The following is a 23,567-nucleotide window of genomic DNA, read 5'->3' as shown; positions in this document are numbered from 1 at the left end:
CTATTACAAAAATGTCATGCTTGACCAAGCCTATGACAAATTTCAAATGAATCGATTGTGCATACCCTTAGTTTAAAGGGACACTAAACCCACATTTTTTCCTTTCATGATTCAGATACAGCATGTAATTTTAAGCAACTTTCTAATTTACTCCTATTATCAATTTTTCTTCATTCTCTTGCAATCTTTATTTGAAAAAGCAGAAATCTAAGCTAAGGCGCTAGACCATTTTTGGTTCAGCACCCTGCATAGCACTTGCTGATTGGAGGCTACATTTAGCCACCAATCAGCAAGCACAACCAGGGTGCTGAACCAAAAATGGGCCGGCTCCTAAGCTTACATTTTAGCTTTTCAAATAAAGATAGCAAAGGAAAAAGAAAAATTGATAATAGGAGTAAATTAGAAAGTTCCTTAAAATTACATGCGCTATCTGTATTATAAAAGAAAAAAATTGGGTTTAGTATTCCTTTAATAAAACAAATGCACATCTTACTGACCCATTTCTTTATTTCTGATTTCTACCATTAACTTAAAACTCACACGAGAGTCAGAAGCATGCAGGGGTTCTTCTTAACCAAAAATAAAAAACTGTCAGCTAGATTACGAGATTTGTGTTAGAGGCTATGCGGTGCTAACAAGCAGTTTATGCTCACTGCTCACTTACAGACAGCGCTGGTATTACGGGTTTATACAAACCCGGCGTTAACCGCAAAAAAGTGAGCGTAGAGCAAAATTTTGCTCCACATCTCACCTCAATACCAGCGCTGCTTACGTTAACGGTGAGCCTTCTAAACGTGCTTGTGCACGATCTCCCCATAGGAATCAATGGGGGAGAGCTGGCTAAAAAAAAAAGCACGTTTAGCTCCTAACGCAGCCCCATTGATTCCTATGGGGAAAACACATTTATGTCTACACCTAACACCCTAACCTGAACCCCAAGTCTAAACACCCCTAATCTTACAATTATTAACCCCTTATCTGCCGCCCCCGACATCGCAGACACCTGCATTATATTATTAACCCCTAATCTGCCGCTCCGGACACCGCCGCCACCTACATTATATGTATTAACCCCTAATCTGCTGCCCCCAACATCGCTGACACCTACATTATAGTTATTAACCCCTAATCTGCTGCCCCAACATCGCCACCACTATATTAAAGTTATTAACCCCTAACCCTAACCCTAACACCCCCTAACAAATAAAATTTAAATAAATCTAAATAAATATTCCTATCATTTAATAAATTATTCCTATTTAAAACTAAATACTTACCTATAAAATAAACCCTAAGCGAGCTACAATATAACTAATAGTTACATTGTATCTAGCTTAGGGTTTATTTTTATTTAACTAGGTAGAACAGTTACTAAATAGTTATTAACTATTTAATAACTACCTAGTTAACATAAATTCAAAAGTACCTGTAAAATAAAAACTAACCTAAGTTACACTAACACCTAACACTACTCTATAATTAAATACATTAACTAAATTAAATACAATTAAATACAATTAAATTAAATTATCTAAAGTACCAAAAAAAACAAACACTAAATTACAGAAAATAATAAACAAATTGCAAGAATTTTAAACTAATTACACCTAATCTAATCCCCCTAAAAAATAAAAAAGCCCCCCAAAATAAAAAAAGCCCTACCCTACACTAAATTACAAATAGCGCATAAAAGGGCCTTTTGCGGGGCATTGCCCCAAAGTAATCAGCTCTTTTACCTGTAAAAAAAAAAGTACAAATCACCCCCCCCAACAGTAAAACCCACCACCCACACAACCAACCCTACTCTAAAACCCACCCAATCTCCCCTTAAAAAAACCTAACACTAACCCCTTGAAGATCACCTTACCGGGAGACGTCTTCACCCAACCGGGTTGAAGTCCTCAACGAAGCCGGGAGAAGTCTTCATCCAAGCTGGGCGAAGTGGTCATCCAGAAGGGCAGAAGTCTTCATCCAGACGGCATCTTCTATCTTCATCCATCTGGCGCAGAGCGGGTCCATCTTAAAGACATCCGACCTGGAACATCCTCTTCATCCGACGGCTCTTCTGGAATGAAGGTTCCTTTAAATGACGTCATCCAAGATGGCGTCCCTTCAATTCCGATTGGCTGATAGAATTCTATCAGCCAATTGTAATTAAGGTAGAAAAAATCAATCAGAATTGAAGGGACACCATCTTGGATGACGTCATTTAAAGGAACCTTCATTCGAGAAGAGCCGTCGGATGGAGAGGATGCTCCGCGTCGGATGTCTTGAAGATGGACCCACTCCGCGCCGGATGGATGAAGATAGAAGATGCCGTCTGGATGAAGACTTCTGCCCGTCTGGAGGACCACTTCGCCCGGCTTGGATGAAGACTTCTTCCAGTTTCGTTGAGGACTTCGGCCCGGTTGAGTGAAGACGTCTCCCGGTAAGGTGATCTTCAAGGGGTTAGTGTTAGGTTTTTTTAAGGGGGTATTGGGTTGGTTTTAGAGTAGGGTTGGTTGTGTGGGTGGTGGGTTTTACTGTTGGGGGGGTGATTTGTACTTTTTTTTTACAGGTAAAAGAGCTGATTACTTTGGGGCAAAAAGGCCCTTTTAAGGGCTATTTGTAATTTAGTGTAGGGTAGGGCTTTTTATTTTGGGGGGGCTTTTTTATTTTTTTACAGGGATTAGATTAGGTGTAATTAGTTTAAAATTCTTGTAATTTGTTTATTATTTTCTGTAATTTAGTGTTTGTTTGTTTTTGTACTTTAGATAATTTAATTGTATTTAATTTAGTTTAGTTAATTTATTTAATTATAGAGTAGTGTTAGGTGTTAGTGTAACTTAGGTTAGGTTTTATTTTACAGGTACTTTTGTATTTATTTTAGCTAGGTAATTATTAAATAGTTAATAACTATTTAATAACTTTTCTACCTAGTTAAAAAAAATACAAACTTGCCTGTAAAATAAAAATAAACCATAAGCTAGCTACAATGTAATTATTAGTTATATTGTAGCTATTTTAGGGTTTATTTTATAGGTAAGTATTTAGTTTTAAATAGGAATAATGTAGTTAATGATAGTTATTTTATTTAGATTTATTTAAATTATATTTAAGTTAGGGGGGGTTAGGGTTAGTGTTAGACTTAGATTTAGGGGTTAATAACTTTATTATAGTGGCGGCGATGTTAGGGACAGCAGATTAGGGGTTAATAATATTTACCTAGTGTTTGCAAGGCGGGAGTGCGGCGGTTTAGGGGTTAATATATTTATTATAGTGGCGGCGATGTCCTGCACGGCAGATTAGGAGTTAAAATTTTTATTTTAGTGTTTGCGATGTGGGGGGGGGGCCTCGGTTTAGGGGTTAATAGGTAGTTTATGGGTGTTAGTGTACTTTTTAGCACTTTAGTTAAGAGTTTTATGCTACGGCGTTGTAGTGTAAATCTCTTAACTACTGACTTTTAAATGCGGTACCAGTCTTGACAGGAGAGGGTCTACTTTTGGTCAGACTCGTAATACCGGCGCTATGCAAGTCCCATTGAAAATATAGGATACGCAATTGACGCAAGTGGATTTGCGATATTTCCGAGTCTGGCCAAAAAAGTGAGCGGTACACCTGTACCTGCAAGACTCGTAATACCAGCGGGCGTTAAAAAGCAGCTTTAGGACCGGCCAACGCTGCTTTTTAAGCCTAACGCAAGACTCGTAATCTAGCCGACTGATATTTGAAGCAAGTTTCTAGTCATGTATTTCAAAGGTCATGTATTTCATTGGCCCTGATAAATAGAATATGCGTTGTGTATATATGTACAGTACATATATATATATATATATATATATATATATATATATATATATATATTTCTTTCATGTAAGTGGCAAGAGTCCATGAGCTAGTGACGTATGGGATATGCATTCCTACCAGGAGGGGGCAAAGTTTCCCAAACCTCAAAATGCCTATAAATACACCTCCCACCTCACTCATACCTCAGTTTTACAAACTTTGCCTCCTTAGGATATGGAGAAGCAAGTTGTGCTTGATTTTCTTCTGTGAAATGCGCTTCTAAGCATATTGAAGCCCTGTTCCTCTGTAAGTACAGTGTTTGTCCGAGGGATGTGAAGGGAGTATTGCCTGATGACACCATGTTTTCGCCTATGGGAAATCTATTCTAAGGCTCTCTGTAAATCGGTCGCAGGGATTTATCTGCTACCTCCCTTTACAGATCGACATTATACTCCTCTATCATTACCTCTGCTGATATGTTTCAGTACTGGTTTGGCTGTCTGCTATATGTGGATGGGTGTCTTACACGGTAAGTATATACTTTTATTATATAAGATACTCTCAGCTATGGATTGGGCACTTTTTAACTAAAGTTGTTATATATTGTTTGTATACATGCCTTGAGTCACTAATTCAGTGCTCTTTTTTAGCGACTTTATTTGTGGCTAAATATTTCTCAAGGTTGGTAGAGTCTGTGAAACATACAGGTTTTTTTTTTGGAGCTAGCAATTTATTTATAAATTAGGATGCTAAGTATTATGTTAGGCTCATGGAATGTTGATAATAACATTTTATGCAGCTACAATAGCAGTATCCATTAGGCTTTATTTAGGTACATTTTGTTTTTTTGTATATACAATTACCTGCTTTGAGTGATAGGTGTTTTAGAAATCCTCTTCAGCTTTTCATGTCACGCATGTGATGATGCTATTTATGTCATAGGGTGACGTGTCATTATTGTGTGCCATTTTTTTGGCGCCAAAAAAATGTTCCCGCCAAATATTGTCCCAGCAAAATGTTCCCGCCAAAATTGCCGTTATAAGCTCCGCCCCAGCTCATTCAGTGTTCTCAGTAAACTAGGGTTGCCACCTCAGCTATGTTTTTCTGGACATTTATGAGTTACACATGCTGCAGGGTGTGCAGGGAGGAACATGTATTGTGTTTCTGGACAGCACTATTCATATTCCTCCCTGCACACCCTGCAGCACGTGTAACTTATAAGTGTTCTGTATTTTAAGGGATGGGTGGCAACCCTACAGTAAACACTTAGAGAGCTTTCATGCAGCATTTTATGAATCAGTTTTCTTTTTTATATATTTTTTCGCTCTGTTTCCCATTCTCTCAAGCCTGTTATATATTTATCCTATATAGAAGCATGGATATAAATTTGCAGAATTAATTTATTTTTATTTTTTCTAATTTTGTTTTTTGCAATTATGATAAAGCTAGTAATGATCTAATATCTGTATTTAAGACTACTGTTATTACTCCTGAAGTATTTCCTATTCCTCTATCTCTTATGTGATTGCTAAAGAATGGTCTAAGCCTGGTACCAATTTAAACCCTTCTTCTAGGTTTAATAATTTGTATCCTTTACCTGTAGCCAAGGATCCTTTAGATAGGAAGCTTGAATCTTCTCCAAGAAGGGCATATTTACTTTCTGGCTATATTCTTAGACCTGTTATATCTATGGTTGATGTTGCTGCTGCTTCTACTTTTTGGTTGGACAGTTTAGCACAGCAGTTGTCTTCAGATTCTGAATTATCTAACATTGTTCTTTTACTTCAACATGCAAATCATTTTATTTGTGATGCTATATTTGATGTTAGAAAGATCAATGTCAAAATCCATGTCTTTAAACATTCTAACTAGAAGAGCTTTATGGCTTAAATCTTGGAATGCTGACATGGCGCATACAACTAGATTATTATCTCTCTCTTTTCAAGGTAAAGATCTTTTTGGTTCACAATTGGATTCTATTATCTCCACTGTTACTGGGGGTAAGGGAGTTTTTCTGCCCCAAGACAAGAAATCTAAGGGTAGATTTAAAGCTTCCAATCGTTTTTGTTCCTTTTGTCAGAATAGAGAACAAAAAACCACTCCTTCCCCTAAGGCCTCTGGCTCTAATTGGAGACCATCTCCAAATTTGAATAAATCCAAGCCTTATCCTGCCCCTAAACCTATATGAAGGTGCAGCCCTCAAGCCAATTCTTCTGGTAGGGGGCAGACTAAAGCTATTTCAAAGAGTTTGGACAGACTCTGTCCAAAATCAGTGGATTCAGAATATCATTTCTTAGGGGTGTCGAATAAGATTCAAAATATGACTTCCTTTGGGAAGATTCTTTCTTACCCATGTAACAAAAAACCCAGTAAAAGCTCAAGTCTCTCTGATATGTGTTTCAGTTCTAGAACTTTCAGGGGTAATTTTTTCCAGTTCCACAGCAGGAACAAGGATTGGGGTTTTTATTCAAATCTATTCATTGTACCTGTGAAGGAAAATTCTTTCAGACCTATTTTGGATCTGAAAACTTTAAATGGTTTTGTAAGAGTCCCAACTTTCAAGATGCTGACTATAAGGACTATTCTGCCTTTTGCTCAGCAAAGTCACTTCTTGTCCACAATAGACTTACAGGACGCTTACCTTCACAATCCGATTTATCCAGATCACTATTGTTTTCTAAAATTCTCTTTTCTAAACAAGGTTTACCAATTTGTCGCTCTTCCATTTGCCCTTCTATCTGTAATCAGAGAGCAGGGTATTGCAGTGCTTCCTTATTTGGACAATATCTTGGTACTAGCTCAATCTTTTCATTTAGCAGAATCTCACACAAAACAACTAGTGTGGTTTCTTCAAAGACATGGTTGGAGGATCCATTTACAAAAGAGTGTCTTGATTCCTCAGACAAGGGTCACCTTTTTAAGGTTTCCAGATAGATTCAGTGTCCATGACTCTTTCTCTGACAGACAATAGATGAATGAAGTTGGTTTTAGCTTGTCTAAACCTTCAGTCTCTATTATTCTCTTCAGTGACTATGTGCATGGAAGTTTTAGGTCTAATAACTGCAGCATTGGACGTTATCCCCTTTGATTGTTTTCATATGAGGCTTTGACAGCTTTGCATGTTGCACCAATGGTTCTGTATCTATGTCTTCTGTCTAAGGACAGGGGTGACAACCCCAAAACTTCATATAATCAAAACTTGAAGGTTAAAGGGACATGAAACCCTATTTTTTTATTTCTTGATTCAGATAGAGCATGTAATTTTAAACAACTTTCCAACTTTTGCTAAACATTCTTTGGTTATTTGGTTTTCCATTGATTTGTAATACCAGACTGCAAACTAATCTAAGTGTGGTCCTGCAATATTGATAGTAAGAGCACCCTGCACTATCAATAGTGATCCACTTTTAATCTAGTCCTTACTCTTTAATGTCCCTTTAACCACTTTTCTTTAAAGCATTGAAGCGCTAAGTTTCTTTGAAAGTTTCGATCATTTCTTTATAAGCTTCAATGCATAACTATTCATAACTATATGGACTGTCCCAAATTAGATTTAAACCTGTGAACTTTAAAACAGTGGCAGTTCTGGGGAGATGTAGGTGCTATGCGCTGCAATTTATTACCTCAAAGGTTCCAGGTGACCTGAATTTGTAAGGTAATACTTTTTTTTGTTTAAATGTCCAGTGTCTATTAAAAGCAAGGAGAAAGGTGAAGTAGGGAGGGGGTGATTTCCAATTAAATAAAGGTAGGAAAAGGTAGTGAGAGATAATATTCATAACCTGTATCCCTTAAACCCTTGATATTTGGCTTTATGGTCAACGTTTTGCACCCCAACATTTATGATCTAGAATCTCTCCAGCTGTTAGGATCCTTTCAGATATTTCGCTATCAAAAGAAACCTGGCCGGTAGTCTTGTCAAGTGGAGTGATAACGAAAAATCTATTAGGATAGTAGTGATAGGTCCCTGGAGGAGTTGACAAGCCAGGGGTCAAACCAAACAGTCACAGGAAGCAGAATCCAGAAGAGTAGTCAGGAAAATCCAAGATTAGAACCAATCAGGCAACAAACAAGGTGAAATCAGCAGGCTCAAAGGAGGTCCAGGTCACAAGCCAAAGTTTGATATCCAAATATATAGCACAAAACACACCCAGAGATAAACTTAATACAAGGACAATGAAATAGAGAAACTGAATTGCATTTAAAGGAAAAAGTGCGGCAAAGGTAACGGGATGCATCAGAACGGACGATACGCGAGAAAACCAGCGTGAGAGGTTACAGGTGACGCGATGCATCACTGGCAGCGCGATGCGTCACAGGTGACGCGAGACAGAGCAACCTGGCATCAAAATAGTATCATGGCAAACTGAAGTCATAACACCAGCTTCAAAAAACATCAAGAATCTTTATTACTGTTTTAGCAATTTTACATTTCATAATGATGTCATACAGTACATATTGCATCATGGACACAGTTTAAAGGTGTTCACAAGCAAATGCTATATGTAAATAATATGTAAATAATGTTTGTCTGTGCTTAGACCATGTACAAAATTGCCTGTAAATCTCATTATTTGTAACATTTCAATCTGATTTCATGAATATTAAAATAAAAACTGTAAATAATAACATTCTTTCATGCGCCTAGAACCTGTGACAAAGTTCTTTTAACAAGTAATAATGATCTAGTAGAGAGAAAGGCAGCTGTACATGCTAACTACTGCATATGTGCAAGCAAGCAACATTACAAATGTGACCATTGTAAATGTTATGGGGCATATTTATCAAAGCTTGAGGCCACTTGTTTCCGGTGAGCCTGAAGGCTCTCCGGAAACAGAAGTTATGAAGCAGCGGTCTAAAGACCGCCTCTCCATAACTTGTCCACCTGCTCTGAGGCGGCGGACAGAAATCAACTTGATCGAATATGATCAGGTTGATTGACACCCCCTGCTAGCGGCCGATTGGCCATGAATCTGCAGGGGGCGGCATTCACAAGAACTGCTGGTGCAATGATAAAAAGCCGACAGCGTTTGCAGCGGACATGATACGATACTTCGTATCATGTCCGCTTGCTCATTGATACATATGCCCTCATGCCTCAGTTCTAAAACGTATGATTATTGTAGCATTAGCTATAGTTTAGCTAAAAATTCTCACATGTCCATTGAAAAATGTATTTTGTCACATCTAAATATATTATAAAGTATGGGATTGTAGTAATTCAATTGAGGAGCTTCAGAGATTTTGAAAGTATTAGTGCAATATCCACTAACTAATGTTATGTATGATTAAGAGTATATCTGAAATAAACCAGATATGTGGCAGTGTACGTCATTGTGAGCACCTTTTAAAACCTTTTAATGGTTCTCACTTTGGGCCAGATTACAAGTGGAGCCCTATCTAATGGTCCCGCTAGAGTGTTAATTGCGCAAGAAGTAAGCTTTTTGCACTCGTCGGGTTGTGTTCGTATTATGAGTTGAAAGTAAACTGTTTTTGCTCATGCGCTAACCTGACGAGCGCAAAAAGCCAAACTTAGAATATTGCATGCACTTTCACGTATTCCCCCGTAGAAGTCAATGGAGAAAAAAAAGACCCCACTCTCTATCTTTGAGCCCTTATATCTTTTATCTATCAAAAAGTGAATATATGAGTGTAATACTTTATTTTAATATGTTTTTGATGCGTTTTGTAAACATTTTTTTTTAACTCTTACATTTTATTTCAGGTCTCAAGTCATGCTTAATATCCTAGTGCAGTTTTGGCTTTCGCTCAAGCAGAACCTATAACTTTTAAACTTTGTCACATTTGTAAACTTTAAACCAGTGCTATTTAGAGCGGTCACGATCTCCCACTGTATTGAAAGTAAAGGTTGCATTAGAGCGATGTTGTGGCCTTGCTAACTGTTCTCTGGTAAATGCGATTTACCATATCAAGTTGTGCAAGCAGTCCAGCGATATTGCTTATCTAGACACATGATAACATAAGCGTTCCACTTGTAATCTGGCCCTTAATCGGCAAGCAACTTGTTTTTTCATATTTATCGCATTACATCTTATTTGATAAACAAAGATACAAATATCATTAGAGAAGAGTTGAGTTTGTTCTGCAAAAAAAACAATCCATAGCTTTCCTGTGTACATGTAAATCTGCACTCGGGAGTTATAAACCAATATGGGTATATAGTAAAATTATCCAACTCTGCCTGATCTCTTACTAGATAAAAAAGCCATCTGAATGTTAATTAAACATGTGCATTTGTTTTTTGCTAAAAGTAAAAGACAACAATGTATTTCATTTTGTTGTATTGAAGGACACCACATAGGAAGCCACTGCTGTCTAAAAAACACTTTGTGGCACATCTCAAATTTTCCCAAGACCACTTGGATGTTCCACAACGCTTCTAGGAAAATGTGCTGAGGAAATATGAAACAAAAGTTTAAGTTTTTGGCACAAATGCACAACACTATGTGAGAAGTCAAAAGGGCACTGTACACCAACAACAAAACCCATCCCAACTGTAAAGCATGGTGGGGGGAGCATCATGGTTTGGGGCTGTTTGCTGCCTCAGGGAACTGGGTACAGCAGTTGAGGGATCAATGAAATCAAAAGTATGTCAAGACATTTTACAGGAGAATGTAAGGCCAGCTGTCCATGATCTCAAGCTCAAGAGAGGTTGGGTGATGCAGTGACCCAAAGCATAAAATTAAATCAACTAAAGAATGGCTGAAAAAGAAGAATATTTGAAATGGCCAAGTCAGAATCCTGACCTTATCCTAATTGAGATGCTGTGGCATGACCTGAAGAGGGCTATGTAATCAAGACAACCCAGAAATGTTGAGGAACTAAAACAAATTTGTAGGGGGAAATTGTCCAAAATTCATCCTCAACATTGAGCAACTCTTATAAGCAGCGGCAGGAAACATTTGGGGGAGGTTGTTGCTACTATAGGGGGGATCTCTAAGTTACTAAATACAAGGGCCCACTTTTTTTACTCAATGTCTTCAGTACAAATTTGAAAAGTACTGTCTCTGTGTTTTTAGTTTAGTCAGATTGTGTTTGTCTATAATTGTGATATAGATGAAGATCAGACCAGTTTTTATGAGTGATCAATGCAGAAATCCAGGTAATTCCAAAGTATTCAAAAACATTTTCTTGTCACTGCAATGTCCTTGTCTGCTGAATGATTGTTTGATGTTTTTGGCCAGACTTGACCCCATTTAAAGGAAACAAAACAGGAAATATTTTTGTGTGTGTGATGAATGATACAACCAAAACATTTTTTGCACATGTCTAATGTTAACCTCTACTTCAAGTAAGACAAAGGACTGGCTACAAACATTGAGAGACTATCATATGTATATATGTATATAAAAGCATAATATATTTAATGTTTCCGCATGTGTAACACTTAAAGGAACATTGTACACTAGATTTGCATAAATGTTTTGTATATTATCCATTTATATAGCTGCCTGGGAGAGTTTTTGAAACAATGTATAGTTTTGCTTACTTTTTTTTTATTGTGCTGATTTTCAAACTCCTAACCAAGCCCCAAAATTCCAGATGTATACTGATGTCTACCAATTCATGTGGCTCATGTTTGTATAATTTGTCTTTTCATATGCAAGGAAGGGAGAGGGGGAGTGTCTGCTCTTAATGTTTTCCCAGCCCCTTTCACTGGATGTCCCAGTCTAACCTCCCCAGCAGTTATAAACTGGGAGCTTCTAAGTAAGTTTTTAAAAGGTTTTAAACTGGAATTTTAGATCAGTATCTGTACATATTCATCTTTATAGTAGTGTCTATGACAATTGGTGTATTTTGTCCCTTTAAAGGCTAGTTAATAGATAACAAGAGATGTAACTTCATATACACGTTCAGCTTACTACCACTACTACTTTAATTCTATTAATTAATAAGGATAAAGTGAAGTTGTTTTTTTCCCCATAAGGGTTATTATGCAAGGATCCCTTATATGTGATGCATTTGAGTAAAATGATCACACAACATGTAGTGTCTTGCTAAAATACCTCACTCAAAATGTTTTTTATTACTATGAACCACATGTGTGCACCATGTAAATGAGCTCAAGGTGTGTTTGTTTTTTAATGTAACATATGTTGATTCTGTTATTTGTTTTGCTTCTGATAAAGTAACTGCTGCCTAGATCTGATGAAGTTGGCAACACTGTAGATAAAATACTGTTTTTTTTTCTTCAGGGTTGATTTAAGAATAGGTTTCAAAATGAGAAGTTTCTGAAAATCCATTAGAGGTTGAATTTAGTACTCAACCAGGGGTGTGTAACCATGCGCTTGTGGGATCATATTGTCAATTATAGTGGTTTGAGCCGTGGTCACAGTTGTCCCATTCGACCTGAACTTGATCTCTCGAGCCATTTGACACCAGGTGCAGGAGTAACAGCAGCATGAAGTTATACAGTCATCACAGACAGAGCCCTAGAAGAGGGAAGAAACAGTGAGATACACAGAGGAAGATGGGAAAGGAGGACAATACAGTTGGAGGTAAACATCTTGTTGAATGACCTTAAATATGACCCTATCTGAACTAAAATTTGAAGGAAATATTAACATCTAAAATGATGTGCAGCAAACATTAGCAATTTGTACATAAAAGTTAAATGGACATAAAACCCCAAATTTTCTTTCATGATTCAGAAAATGTATTTGATTTCTAATTCACTTCTATTATCTTTTTTTTTTAATTTTTTTAATTTTTTTGGTATTTTTTATGAAAAGCAGGGAAGTAACCTCAGGAGTGTTCATGTGCCAGCAGTTTGGCAAGAATTCTATACATTTGCAAGAGTACTAGATGGCAGCCCATTTTTCCTGCTATGTAGTGTTCCAGAAACGTGCACGATACCTAGCTGGGTATTTGATCATAGAAGTAAATTTTAAACTTTTTTTTTTTTTTTTTTTAAATTGCATGCTCTGTCTGATATTTTAAGTTCCATGTCCCCTTTAAATACCTTTGTCATTTTTAGTCTTATAAGTCTCATAAATGGTTAATAATGGCTCTAAATGTGGTTGGTTTTTAGGCATTAATAGTGACCCAAAATATAGCAGTGTTATATGGGTAGGCATTTTTAAAGTTATTAATATTAGTCTGTAGAGACTAAATTTGACTTTGGGTCTTCTTTCATCCTCATTCATTATGCTCCTTTGATTAATTATAAAGATTAATTATAAATAAAAATATATATGGCATAAGGAGTTTAAGAGGCACTATTAAACTTCCATGACTTACAATTTTAAAATTGTCTAATGGCTGTTACATGATATAGAGGGAAGGAAGTTGGAATTAACTTTTAGGTTTGTCAGAAAAAAAAGTTACTGCTCATATTAAATTCAAAGTAAGTGTTATTGCATTGTCTTTTTATTATGTATCTATTGATTATCCAATTCTGTTGTATATAATGGTCCTTTAATTATTTTTCTGTATGTAGCTGGCATAGGTAGAACTACATCCAGAAGATCCAGGGATATCAAAATAGTGAGACCATTAGACCATCCACTGAGTTCAATAACCATTGTTTATTTTTTTTCCAAGCATGCTTGAATTCCTGTATTTGCCCATTGCATGTTATCTCCTTCGCATACTGTACTTTGCTTGCATGCTCTATTCCCCACAGCACAGATGTCTCTCTGTTGTGTGTGGGGGGAGCGTTCGAGGCACACTAAAAGAAAGTGGAAAGTCAAAGGAGTCAGGTCAAGACCAAATTGGTTTTGTATGTTGGCAGGGCTGTACTGTTCTTGTTTTTACTACTCTGGCTGCATCGTTCAGTGTGTGTGTGCTGTACAGTGGGGAGGACAATAATCAGTCTAAGAGAGGAAATAGTGCAGCAACACCACTGACAACAGCAGGTGGGGGGGCTGCAGTGGTTCTTCATCTGAATTGAGGCATCACACAAAAATACAGCATACCTGGGTATTACACATGTAATTCCACCTATGTGGTGTATGCCCTTAAATGCCCATGTGGGCTACTCTATGTGGGTGAGACCACCCAAAAAATTAAAGATCGGATTTTGCAAGCAAAAATCCACTATTAGGAATGAATCTACAGCTCATTAACCTGTGCCGGCCCATTTCTTTGAGATGGGGCATCAGGGGAGTCAGCTTAGATTTATGGTCATAGATCATGCTAACAAAAAACTAAGGGGTGGTGATCGAAATAAGGATTTGGCTTCAAGAAGCCAAGTGGATCTGGTGATTAAATACCATTCACCCTAAGGGTCTAAATAGGGGTTTCAATCTGCTTTCTTTTATTTTGGACAAAGTACTCTAGCTAGGGTTAAGAACTTTACCATATTTATGAATCTCTATATGAATTTCTGGATATGACGTTATTTAATGTGAAAGGCAGAGTTTTTGCCTGTCCCATAGATAAAGCTGTCTGCTGTTTCATTTTAATAGGTGCACCAATATGTTCCTGTTAGGTGAGGGTTAACTGTGTGATGTTCTGATTTCCTATTGAACCTGCAGCCAAGGTATGTGTTATAAGCTCTCCCATTAAACAGGTGATTGGTGTTCCTTTTTATTTATGATATATAAAAAGTGTTGTGATCATTCATTGTTAGATTGAGAAAGGGGCAGGAGCCCCGAAATGTTGCTCTTTAATAAAGGTTTTGCTTTTATTTTGAGTTCCACTAAAAGACCAGAGAGTGCTTACCTATATATATATATATATATATATATATATATATATATATATATATATATATATATATATATATATATATATATATATATATATATATATATATATATATATATATATATATATATAAATAAAAGTGTATTGCAGCCCTTTGCAGTCAAGTAGCTGAAAACATCTTTACACAATTTTCAGATTTAATAAAGTGTGATACTGTGTTTTTAGTGAAAATATTTAACATTCCAATGTTCTTCACATAGGGGAATATGTTGTAAGTATTTTTAAATATATATATCTGTATATATCTATACCCAGGGCTTGAAATTTCCAGTGGTTCACTTGTTCCGGATGACTTAGAAATTGCAGCAGATGACTTAGAACTTTGACTTTTTCCAATGAGGCCTATTTATCAAGCCATCAACCGCAAATACGCTGGAATTCCGCAGCGTAATTGTGGCGAGCTTGATTTGCCTCATTTATCAAAGCCTACAGACTGGCAAAAGTTGAAATCTGTGACGTAACATACGTTTCGCTGGTCTCAGTCCAACACAGATTGATTCTTACATCATCACAGATGTTCCTAATGCAAATTTGGCACTATCTGAGTGCTTTTGCTAGTTATCAAACTCCTAACAGGTACGCTCGCCACTATTCCGGCCCAGCGTACCTGCTTTTCAATCCACCACCCTGGAGGCAGCAGATGCCATAGGAATCAATGGGAGTCTGAAAGCAGCGAAAGCTTATGTTCGCTGCTGCCCGATATCCCATTGATTCCTATGGGAGAATAAAAGTTATATTTACACCTAACACCCTAACATATACACCCGAGTCTAAACACCCCTTATCTGTTGCCCCCTACATTGCCGCCACCTACATAATGTTATTAACTCCTATTCCGCCGCTCCCGGACCCTGCCACCACCTAAATAAATATATTAACCCCTATCCCGCCGCTCCCGGACCCCGCCGCAACCTAAATAAATATATTAACCCCTATCCCGCCGCTCCCGGAGCCCACCACAACTAAATAAATGAGAAGGATGTTTGAACTATATAAACAAGATGTGATAAAATGCTTAATTGCCCAGTATTTTAATAATGCATGCATATTTTATTTATTTTTTAATATTTTTAACATTTATATGTTAACATGATTTATAGTTTTATAATGATTATTGATGTATAAATTATTTGTCTCTGTATTTGAGTGTTCACTTTTTATAGAAAGGCATGAAAGTCTTAAACGCTTTTCCGTTCACTACAAGTAGTAAATGGTATGTGTGTGTGAAGGAGCATGTTTTAACAACAACAAAAAAAAGATGAACAAATATATTCACATTATAATGTGAACCTGACCTTTTTTAAGCGTAGTAAGAAAGAAGAAAGTGAAAAAGATAGCAATATATATGTTGAATTACTATAGTTGCATTGTACAGAAACAGTGCTAAATACTCCTATTGTAGGAGACTGTGTAGACCCCAAAATGTTGTGTGCATTTAAAAAAAAATATATATGTCTGTACCACAAAAGCATTTAGACGATAGATGAGAGACCACAATAGATAGCAAGTAGCAGACATATGGGGTTAAAAACACAGATTTATATGTTTTTGGCAAAAAGGGGTTATACTAATCTGTATGTGTTTGACACAAGAGGTTATTCACTAATCTAAACATTTTTGGAATAAATTAATTGTTGTTGTTCTATATGTCCATCCACTATGAGTTCTACAATTGCTTGTTTGTTTTTTGACGCATGTATGAATATGCCTTCTCTTGCTAAAGGTTCCACACCCCAAGTTCTTGAACAAATAACACACAATCAATAATACATTTTTATGTCTTTATTAAATACAATGTTTAAACATTCATGGTGGAAAAAGTATGCAAACCCCTAGGCTAATGAATTAGCTAACCAGAGCTGGCCTCCTCTATAAGCTCCCCCCCCCCCCCCCCACACACACACACACACACAAATATAAAGTTTGCTATACACAAGTTGCCTTAACTAATATAAATATTTTTTCATGCAAAAGAAGATCTCATGCGACATAAGATTAAGAATTGTTGATTCACATAAGACCAGAAAGGGTCAAAAAGTTATCTCTAAAAACCTTCATGTTCCAGTTATCCTAGCGGGGTGGGCTAGCGAGAAAACCCTTCCCTTCCAGCAATTACTTAGTAAGGTTTATACTCAGATGCTGATTGAACAAGCAGACACAAAGGGGATCCTTAAAAACGAATTAAAAGATTTCTTCACAAATGGGAGGCTTATCTGTTATTTTTACCACCTAGAGTTAGATACAGTGACATTTTGCCATTTAGAAACAGTCTATATATCCTGAATGAGAACCTTAGAGGCAAATGGTGTCCATCTGAGGTTTAGGTTTATCGAAGTTCCCATTCAGACACAACTGTAATCTGTGTAGCCCCCTTTTTAGTTTCTAATCCTTTTGTCCTCCCTGGCCATTCTCCCGTGCACTGGTCTGTGGGGAGAGAGCTGGAGGTGCTCCAGGTAAGTGTTAGATATATATGCATTTATATATGTCATTCTGCTTTTGTTATGTTTTGTTTCTTTACTGTTAAAAAAACAAAACTAAATGTGCGGACAATTCGATTCCTTGTGTATGTGTGACAAATTGATGATCGTAACACTTTTTCTTCTTTGAACCATTGCTGTTATTATGATGGACTTTGTGAAATCAACTAAGTCTTATGTTACACTTTCCTTGTGATTTGTTGAGTATGCATTGGATCATTTGTCCTCACTACAAATACAGGGAGTGCAGAATTATTAGGCAAATTAGTATTTTGACCACATCATCCTCTTTATGCATGTTGTCTTACTCCAAGCTGTATAGGCTCGAAAGCCTACTACCAATTAAGCATATTAGGTGATGTGCATCTCTGTAATGAGAAGGGGTGTGGTCTAATGACATCAACACTCTGTATCAGGTGTGCATAATTATTAGGCAACTTCCTTTCCTTTGGCAAAATGGGTCAAAAGAAGGACTTGACTGGCTCAGAAAAGTCAAAAATAGTGATATATCTTGCAGAGGGATGCAGCACTCTTAAAATTGCAAAGCTTCTGAAGCGTGATCATCGAACAATCAAGCGTTTCATTCAAAATAGTCAACAAGGTTGCAAGAAGCGTGTAGAAAAACCAAGGCGCAAAATAACTGCCCATGAACTGAGAAAAGTCAAGCGTGCAGCTGCCAAGATGCCACTTGCCACCAGTTTGGCCATATTTCAGAGCTGCAACATCACTGGAGTGCCCAAAAGCACAAGGTGTGCAATACTCAGAGACATTGCCAAGGTAAGAAAGGCTGAAAGACGACCACCACTGAACAAGACACACAAGCTGAAACGTCAAGACTAGGCCAAGAAATATCTCAAGACTGATTTTTCTAAGGTTTTATGGACTGATGAAATGAGAGTGAGTCTTGATGGGCCAGATGGATGGGCCCGTGGCTGGATTGGTAAAGGGCAGAGAGCTCCAGTCCGACTCAGACGCCAGCAAGGTGGAGGTGGAGTACTGGTTTGTGCTGGTATCATCAAAGATGAGCTTGTGGGGCCTTTTCGGGTTGAGGATGGAGTCAAGCTCAACTCCCAGTCCTACTGCCAGTTTCTGGAAGACACCTTCTTCAAGCAGTGGTACAGGAAGAAGTCTGCATCCTTCAAGAAAAACATGATTTTCATGCAGGACAATGCTCCATCACACGCGTCCAAGTACTCCACAGCGTGGCTGGCAAGAAAGGGTATAAAAGAAGAAAATCTAATGACATGGCCTCCTTGTTCACCTGATCTAAACCCCATTGAGAACCTGTGGTCCATCATCAAATGTGAGATTTACAAGGAGGGAAAACAGTACACCTCTCTGAACAGTGTCTGGGAGGCTGTGGTTGCTGCTGCACGCAATGTTGATGGTGAACAGATCAAAACACTGACAGAATCCATGGATGGCAGGCTTTTGAGTGTAAGGTGGCTATATTGGTCACTGATTTGTTTTTGTTTTGTTTTTGAATGTCAGAAATGTATATTTGTGAATGTTGAGATGTTATATTGGTTTCACTGGTAAAAATAAATAATTGAAATGGGTATATATTTGTTTTTTGTTAAGTTGCCTAATAATTATGCACAGTAATAGTCACCTGCACACACAGATATCCCCCTAAAATAGCTATAACTAAAAACAAACTAAAAACTACTTCCAAAACTATTCAGCTTTGATATTAATGAGTTTTTTTGGGTTCAACATGGTTGTTGTTCAATAATAAAATGAATCCTCAAAAATACAACTTGCCTAATAATTCTGCACTCCCTGTAAAATTATATAAAAAAAAAACCTTCATGTTCTTCAATGCACAGAAAAAAACAGCTGTCCAAAAAAAAATATTCTGAGGACAGATTGAAGCAAAGTCAATTTTTTAAAGAAAAAAAAGAAGCAGAGAATAAAAAGAAGCCCTGAAAATTTTTTGAAGACCAGCCCTATTATCCGTTGAATCTGTAGAATGAACACTCCCTATTTTTCTCAGGGGTATTTTTCTGGGATACTCCACCCAATTTTTTTTTCAGAATCAAAATTAATTGGTTTGTATTGTAATTTTAAAGAATGCCAAAACTCAGAACAGTCTGTCACTCACAGTGTGACTTGACTAGACACTAGAAACCATTAAAAAGAGGGCTACTAAAATGGTACATGATCTAAGAAATAAAATATACAAATAAATATTTTGTGACCTTAATACGTATAGCTCAGAGAAGAAAAGAGAGGTCATCCCACTAGGCCTCAACAGCAACACAACCTCCTTAAATAGTAGCTGGCCAGCCCCACCTGCTGCAGCCCAACCAGAAGTTTCCTGGTGTCCTGGTATGTCATTTCAGCCTCCTTTCTTTCTTTCTTTCTTTCTTTCTTTCTTTCTTTCAGGAAAATGTAAACTCAACTGTCTGACAATTAAAGCTCAAAAGAAGTTGGGGATGCAACGGACAATGAGCCAAGGTTTAGGAGTATATCAACTACATGATAGCTCCAACATAGGAAAATTTACGGCTTATGAGGTGACCCGGTCTGAGTCCAGCATTCAGCAAGAGAACTATTCTACACCAGATATCCCAAGAATACAAAAAAAAGGAGGAAACATTTAATTCAGTATGCAGGTTTAATACAGAGATACAGGAAATGTCTGGTTGAGGTTTTGTTGCCGAAGGTCAACTAGTTATTAAATTTAAGGGTTCACACATTTTTTTCCACCTTGCACAGTGAGTACTTACACAATGTGCTTAATAAATATATGACATACATAATTGTTTGTGTGCTTATTTGTTTAAGCAGAATGTGTTTTCTCTTATTTTATTACATGTCGCTCCGAGTATTCATCTGCTGCACCTCTCTCCTATCTATTCACTGGCTTCTCCTAGGCTCCAGAACACAAAACCCTGTTCATAACATTCAAGGCCCTGAATAACACTGCTCCCCCTATATCTTTAACCTTACACCAGATGCTTTCCCACCTGTCCCATTCACTCTGTCCATAAACTACTTCTCTCCTTCTTTCTTATTACTTCTCATATTTCTATCTACAGGACTTCTCCAGAATGGCCCCTATCTTGTGGAACTCTCTGCCTCACTCCACAAGATTCTCCTCTAGTTTTCAAAGCTTCAAGCACGTCTTAAAGATTCTATTGTTCAGGGATGCATACAATGTACATTAACCTTTTCTCACCTCACTTCCTTGCCTCTTTGGTTATCCACTTGAACCTCCTTAGCATGTAAGCCTATGAAGCCAGCTGTTCTGTAGGCCACCTTCATGTAAGGTGAACTACAACAGTGCAACTATTAGCAGGGCTTTCTACCCATTTGCTTCTTATCCATGTTACCTTTGCATATTATACCTATGTTTATAGGGCTGCTGAATATTTTGGCACTCTACAAATAACTGATAATAATACCAACTTATGCAGAAATCCAGTTGAATCCATAGGTTTCATATATTTTTTTGCGACTGTAATGTGAATCCAAGTTGTAAAGGATGTAACAGACAGGACAGTGAAAAGAGGAAACATGGAAGTTAAATTGTTCTTGTAATATACAGAAAAGTATAGATGTAGCATGAATTTTATAACGTATTATCTACCTGGATGTGGTATCTCTCTCGGACGCCTGTTCTCATTGCAATTGTCATAGGGGGACAAACCCCGCTACAACCCACATAGCCCATACAAAGAGGATCCATGAGTGGGAGACAGTAGCATTCCCCAAATTCGCTTGCTGTTCTGCATTGTAAGCAGGGAAAGCACCACAATGCACAGCAACCTTAGAGAAAAGAGTAAAGAAACAGGTGTAATCAGCAAATACTAATTAATGTAAGTGCAAAGAATGTCAATTTTAATATTTTTTTTTGTGATACAATTATTTAGAAAATTAAAATATATAATTATATAAAGAGTAATTTATAATTGTATATCTGTTGCTGGAATATTATTATTTCCATTTTAATTTTTGAGAAATGACGAGAATTTTATTCTTTTTAATATAGTTGAGGTTTGATTCATTCCTTTTTGTTATTTAGTCAATGTATTTTAATAGTGATTTTGCTGGCAATTTGTGTATGCATAAAGTGTAATACTGTTTATAGCCCTATGGAACTTATTGGATTACATAAGGAGGTGTGATCATCAGATAAATTATGATTGGCTAATGAATAATTAAATAGGCAGCTCAGACCATATGTTATATGGTAATACTGCTTGAAAAATGCCTGTTAACATTGATTAATATGCATAATTAATAGGGTGACCATATTGCCTTAAAAAGGGACACATGAAAAATACATATGTCAGTGTTCTTATACAAAACATGTCTTTGAACAGCCCTGAAAACAGCCCTGACCTATGTATTTTTCATAAGTGTCCCTTTTTAAAGCGGCAATATGGTCGCCCTAACAATAAGGGATCTGTTTTAGTTGTTGAATAGATGGTATTGGGTAATAACTAAAGTTACCCTATTGTTGAAAAATGTAATTAAAATTATTATTTGATGAAAGTTAATTACTTATTTAGTTTGAGAGGGTTGGGCAGGGCAAGTGTTTGTAAATCTCTAAATCATATTTTTTTATTAGACTGATTGCTGTTTTTATTCATAACTGTAGCAGAATTAAAGTTATGTTTAAAAGGGACATAACACCCCAAACTTTTCCTTTTATGTTCAGATAGAGAATGCAATTTTTAAAAGTTTCCAATTTACTTCTATCATCAAATTTGCTTTGTTCTCACGTTATTTTTTTGTTGTTGAAGAGATATCTAGACAGGTAGCTTGCACATATCTGGAGAACTACATAACAGGAAATAGTGCTGCCATCTAGTGCTGTTGCTAATGAATAACACTGTTGAAAAACTGCTGCCATATAGTTCTGCAGACATGTAAAACTTACCTTCCAGCTTTTCTACAAAGGATAACGAGAAAACAAAGCAAATCTTATAATAGAAGTAAACTGGAAAGTTCTTTAAAATTGTATGTTTTATCTGAATCATGAAAGAAAAAAAATGGGTTTTATGTTCCTTTATATTACCCTCTTGCTGCTAAATCTGTGGGAGCTCTACAAATAAACAACAACAATAATAATAATTAATAATAACTACAAGTGCTAAAATTATGCTTTTTTGTGGTGATACTTTGAGTTTGGCATCTGGCAACCACCACATAGTTATTACTTTGACCATTTCTCATATTACCTATTATAATTTTGGTGAGTTTATAAAATTCACAGTAACTAATCCCTAAAATCGTTTTTGGTAAAATAGGGTGCAATACATGAAAAACAGAAATAATTTTACCAACATAACAAGTGTCTAGTATATGTATAAGAAGCAATGGTATTTATCTGTGATTATGAGCTTGATAAATGCCCTCATTATCTTGGCTCCTTGAATTAAAGCGATTGGGTAAAGTTCAAAGTCTTTCCCATGAGTGTGGGGGTCAGACCAAAGTGGGTCACTGTAGAGAAGTGATGTGGAGCTATTGGCCAAAAGATTATAAGCTCAAATACATTTCCATGGCACCTCCATTATTTGGGTCTAACCTCAGCCTTCCATGCTGGCCTCTACAACTGCTTGCTTTCTCAATATATAGAAATATGCTTTTGTTCTGATTAACAGACATTCTGCAAATGTAATACATGATCTCCCATGAGTTGAAGTCTGTGTTGTGGGAGGACATTCTGCTATGGACAGATACACTAGACTAGGGCAATAATAGGATACTGACAGGACGTGAGGTGTTAAGAATTACATGAATCAATAGAACACAGGCATGTTTAAAAAATGACGGATCTGTAGAAGTTGCATTTAATGATCACTTACAAATCCCACAGTCTTCACAGCAGTCACACAAGTTGCTCCCCCATTTTGGACCATGCTGGATGGTCACAGTCTGAGTTGTGATCGTTCCTGGCTGAACGATTATAGGATTCATCTTCTGCATAAGAGAAAAAAAAGAACAACTAAATAAGTAGATGTTGACAGACTGATGTGTACACTTCTTATTTCTGTTCCACATGATATGACTAGTAAGGTGGAGCAGGACAATTTGAGAACAGAGGAAGAGAACCAATAGAGAAAATAAAATAAGTAACTTTAGGTACGGAACTATGGGAATAACAATTTATAGACATAGGACCACATGCATAATAAGACGTGCCGACAAGCTTCTTGACTTGATTCTGTTCCTCCGCTACCTGTATCTATCATTCCATGCTCAACTGAGTGTGTAAAGCATGCCCCTTCTTTTGCATGATCAATCATGTGAGAAAAGGGCCTGTCAATCACCCAGAGCGAGCAAGCTCGTGGTGATTTCTCTCCACCACCTCAGACGTAGCGAAGAGTGTAAGAAGCAGTGGTCTAATACCCGCTGCTTCTTACATCGCCAGAAGGAGGCGTGCATGTGCGCACCTGCCCAGCAAGAGCTCCGGAGCAGTTTATGCTGCTTCGTACATGGAGCCCAAAGATTTGGTAAGACAGAGACTGAATGGGTAGAAAAGTTATTTCAAGAGAAAACTTAGTGATCAGGTAGTCATAGATACAGATGAAAGAAACAGATACCATGGTGAGAGAAGGGACCAAATGAAAAGAAAAATGGAGA

The 23,567-nt window shown here is 37.0% G+C and overlaps 1 protein-coding gene across 1 annotated transcript in view; it reads right to left on the bottom strand.

Moving 5' to 3' along the window:
• Positions 1-8,147: 8,147 nt before the first annotated feature.
• LOC128663861 (cornifelin homolog) overlaps positions 8,148-23,567 on the bottom strand; it is a 65,282-nt gene continuing 49,862 nt past the window's right edge. Inside the window, exons 2-4 of the mRNA XM_053718408.1 lie at positions 22,790-22,904; positions 20,566-20,744; positions 8,148-12,215 (exon numbers count right to left, since the gene is read on the bottom strand). Of these exons, the coding sequence (XP_053574383.1) occupies positions 12,039-12,215; positions 20,566-20,744; positions 22,790-22,901 (468 nt within the window). The 5' untranslated portion in view covers positions 22,902-22,904 and the 3' untranslated portion in view covers positions 8,148-12,038. The remainder of the gene's footprint in view (positions 12,216-20,565; positions 20,745-22,789; positions 22,905-23,567) is intronic.

Source organism: Bombina bombina, chromosome 6, assembly GCF_027579735.1.
Source record: "Bombina bombina isolate aBomBom1 chromosome 6, aBomBom1.pri, whole genome shotgun sequence".
NCBI lineage: Eukaryota > Metazoa > Chordata > Amphibia > Anura > Bombinatoridae > Bombina > Bombina bombina.
This window is presented reverse-complemented; position numbering and strand designations above follow the sequence as displayed.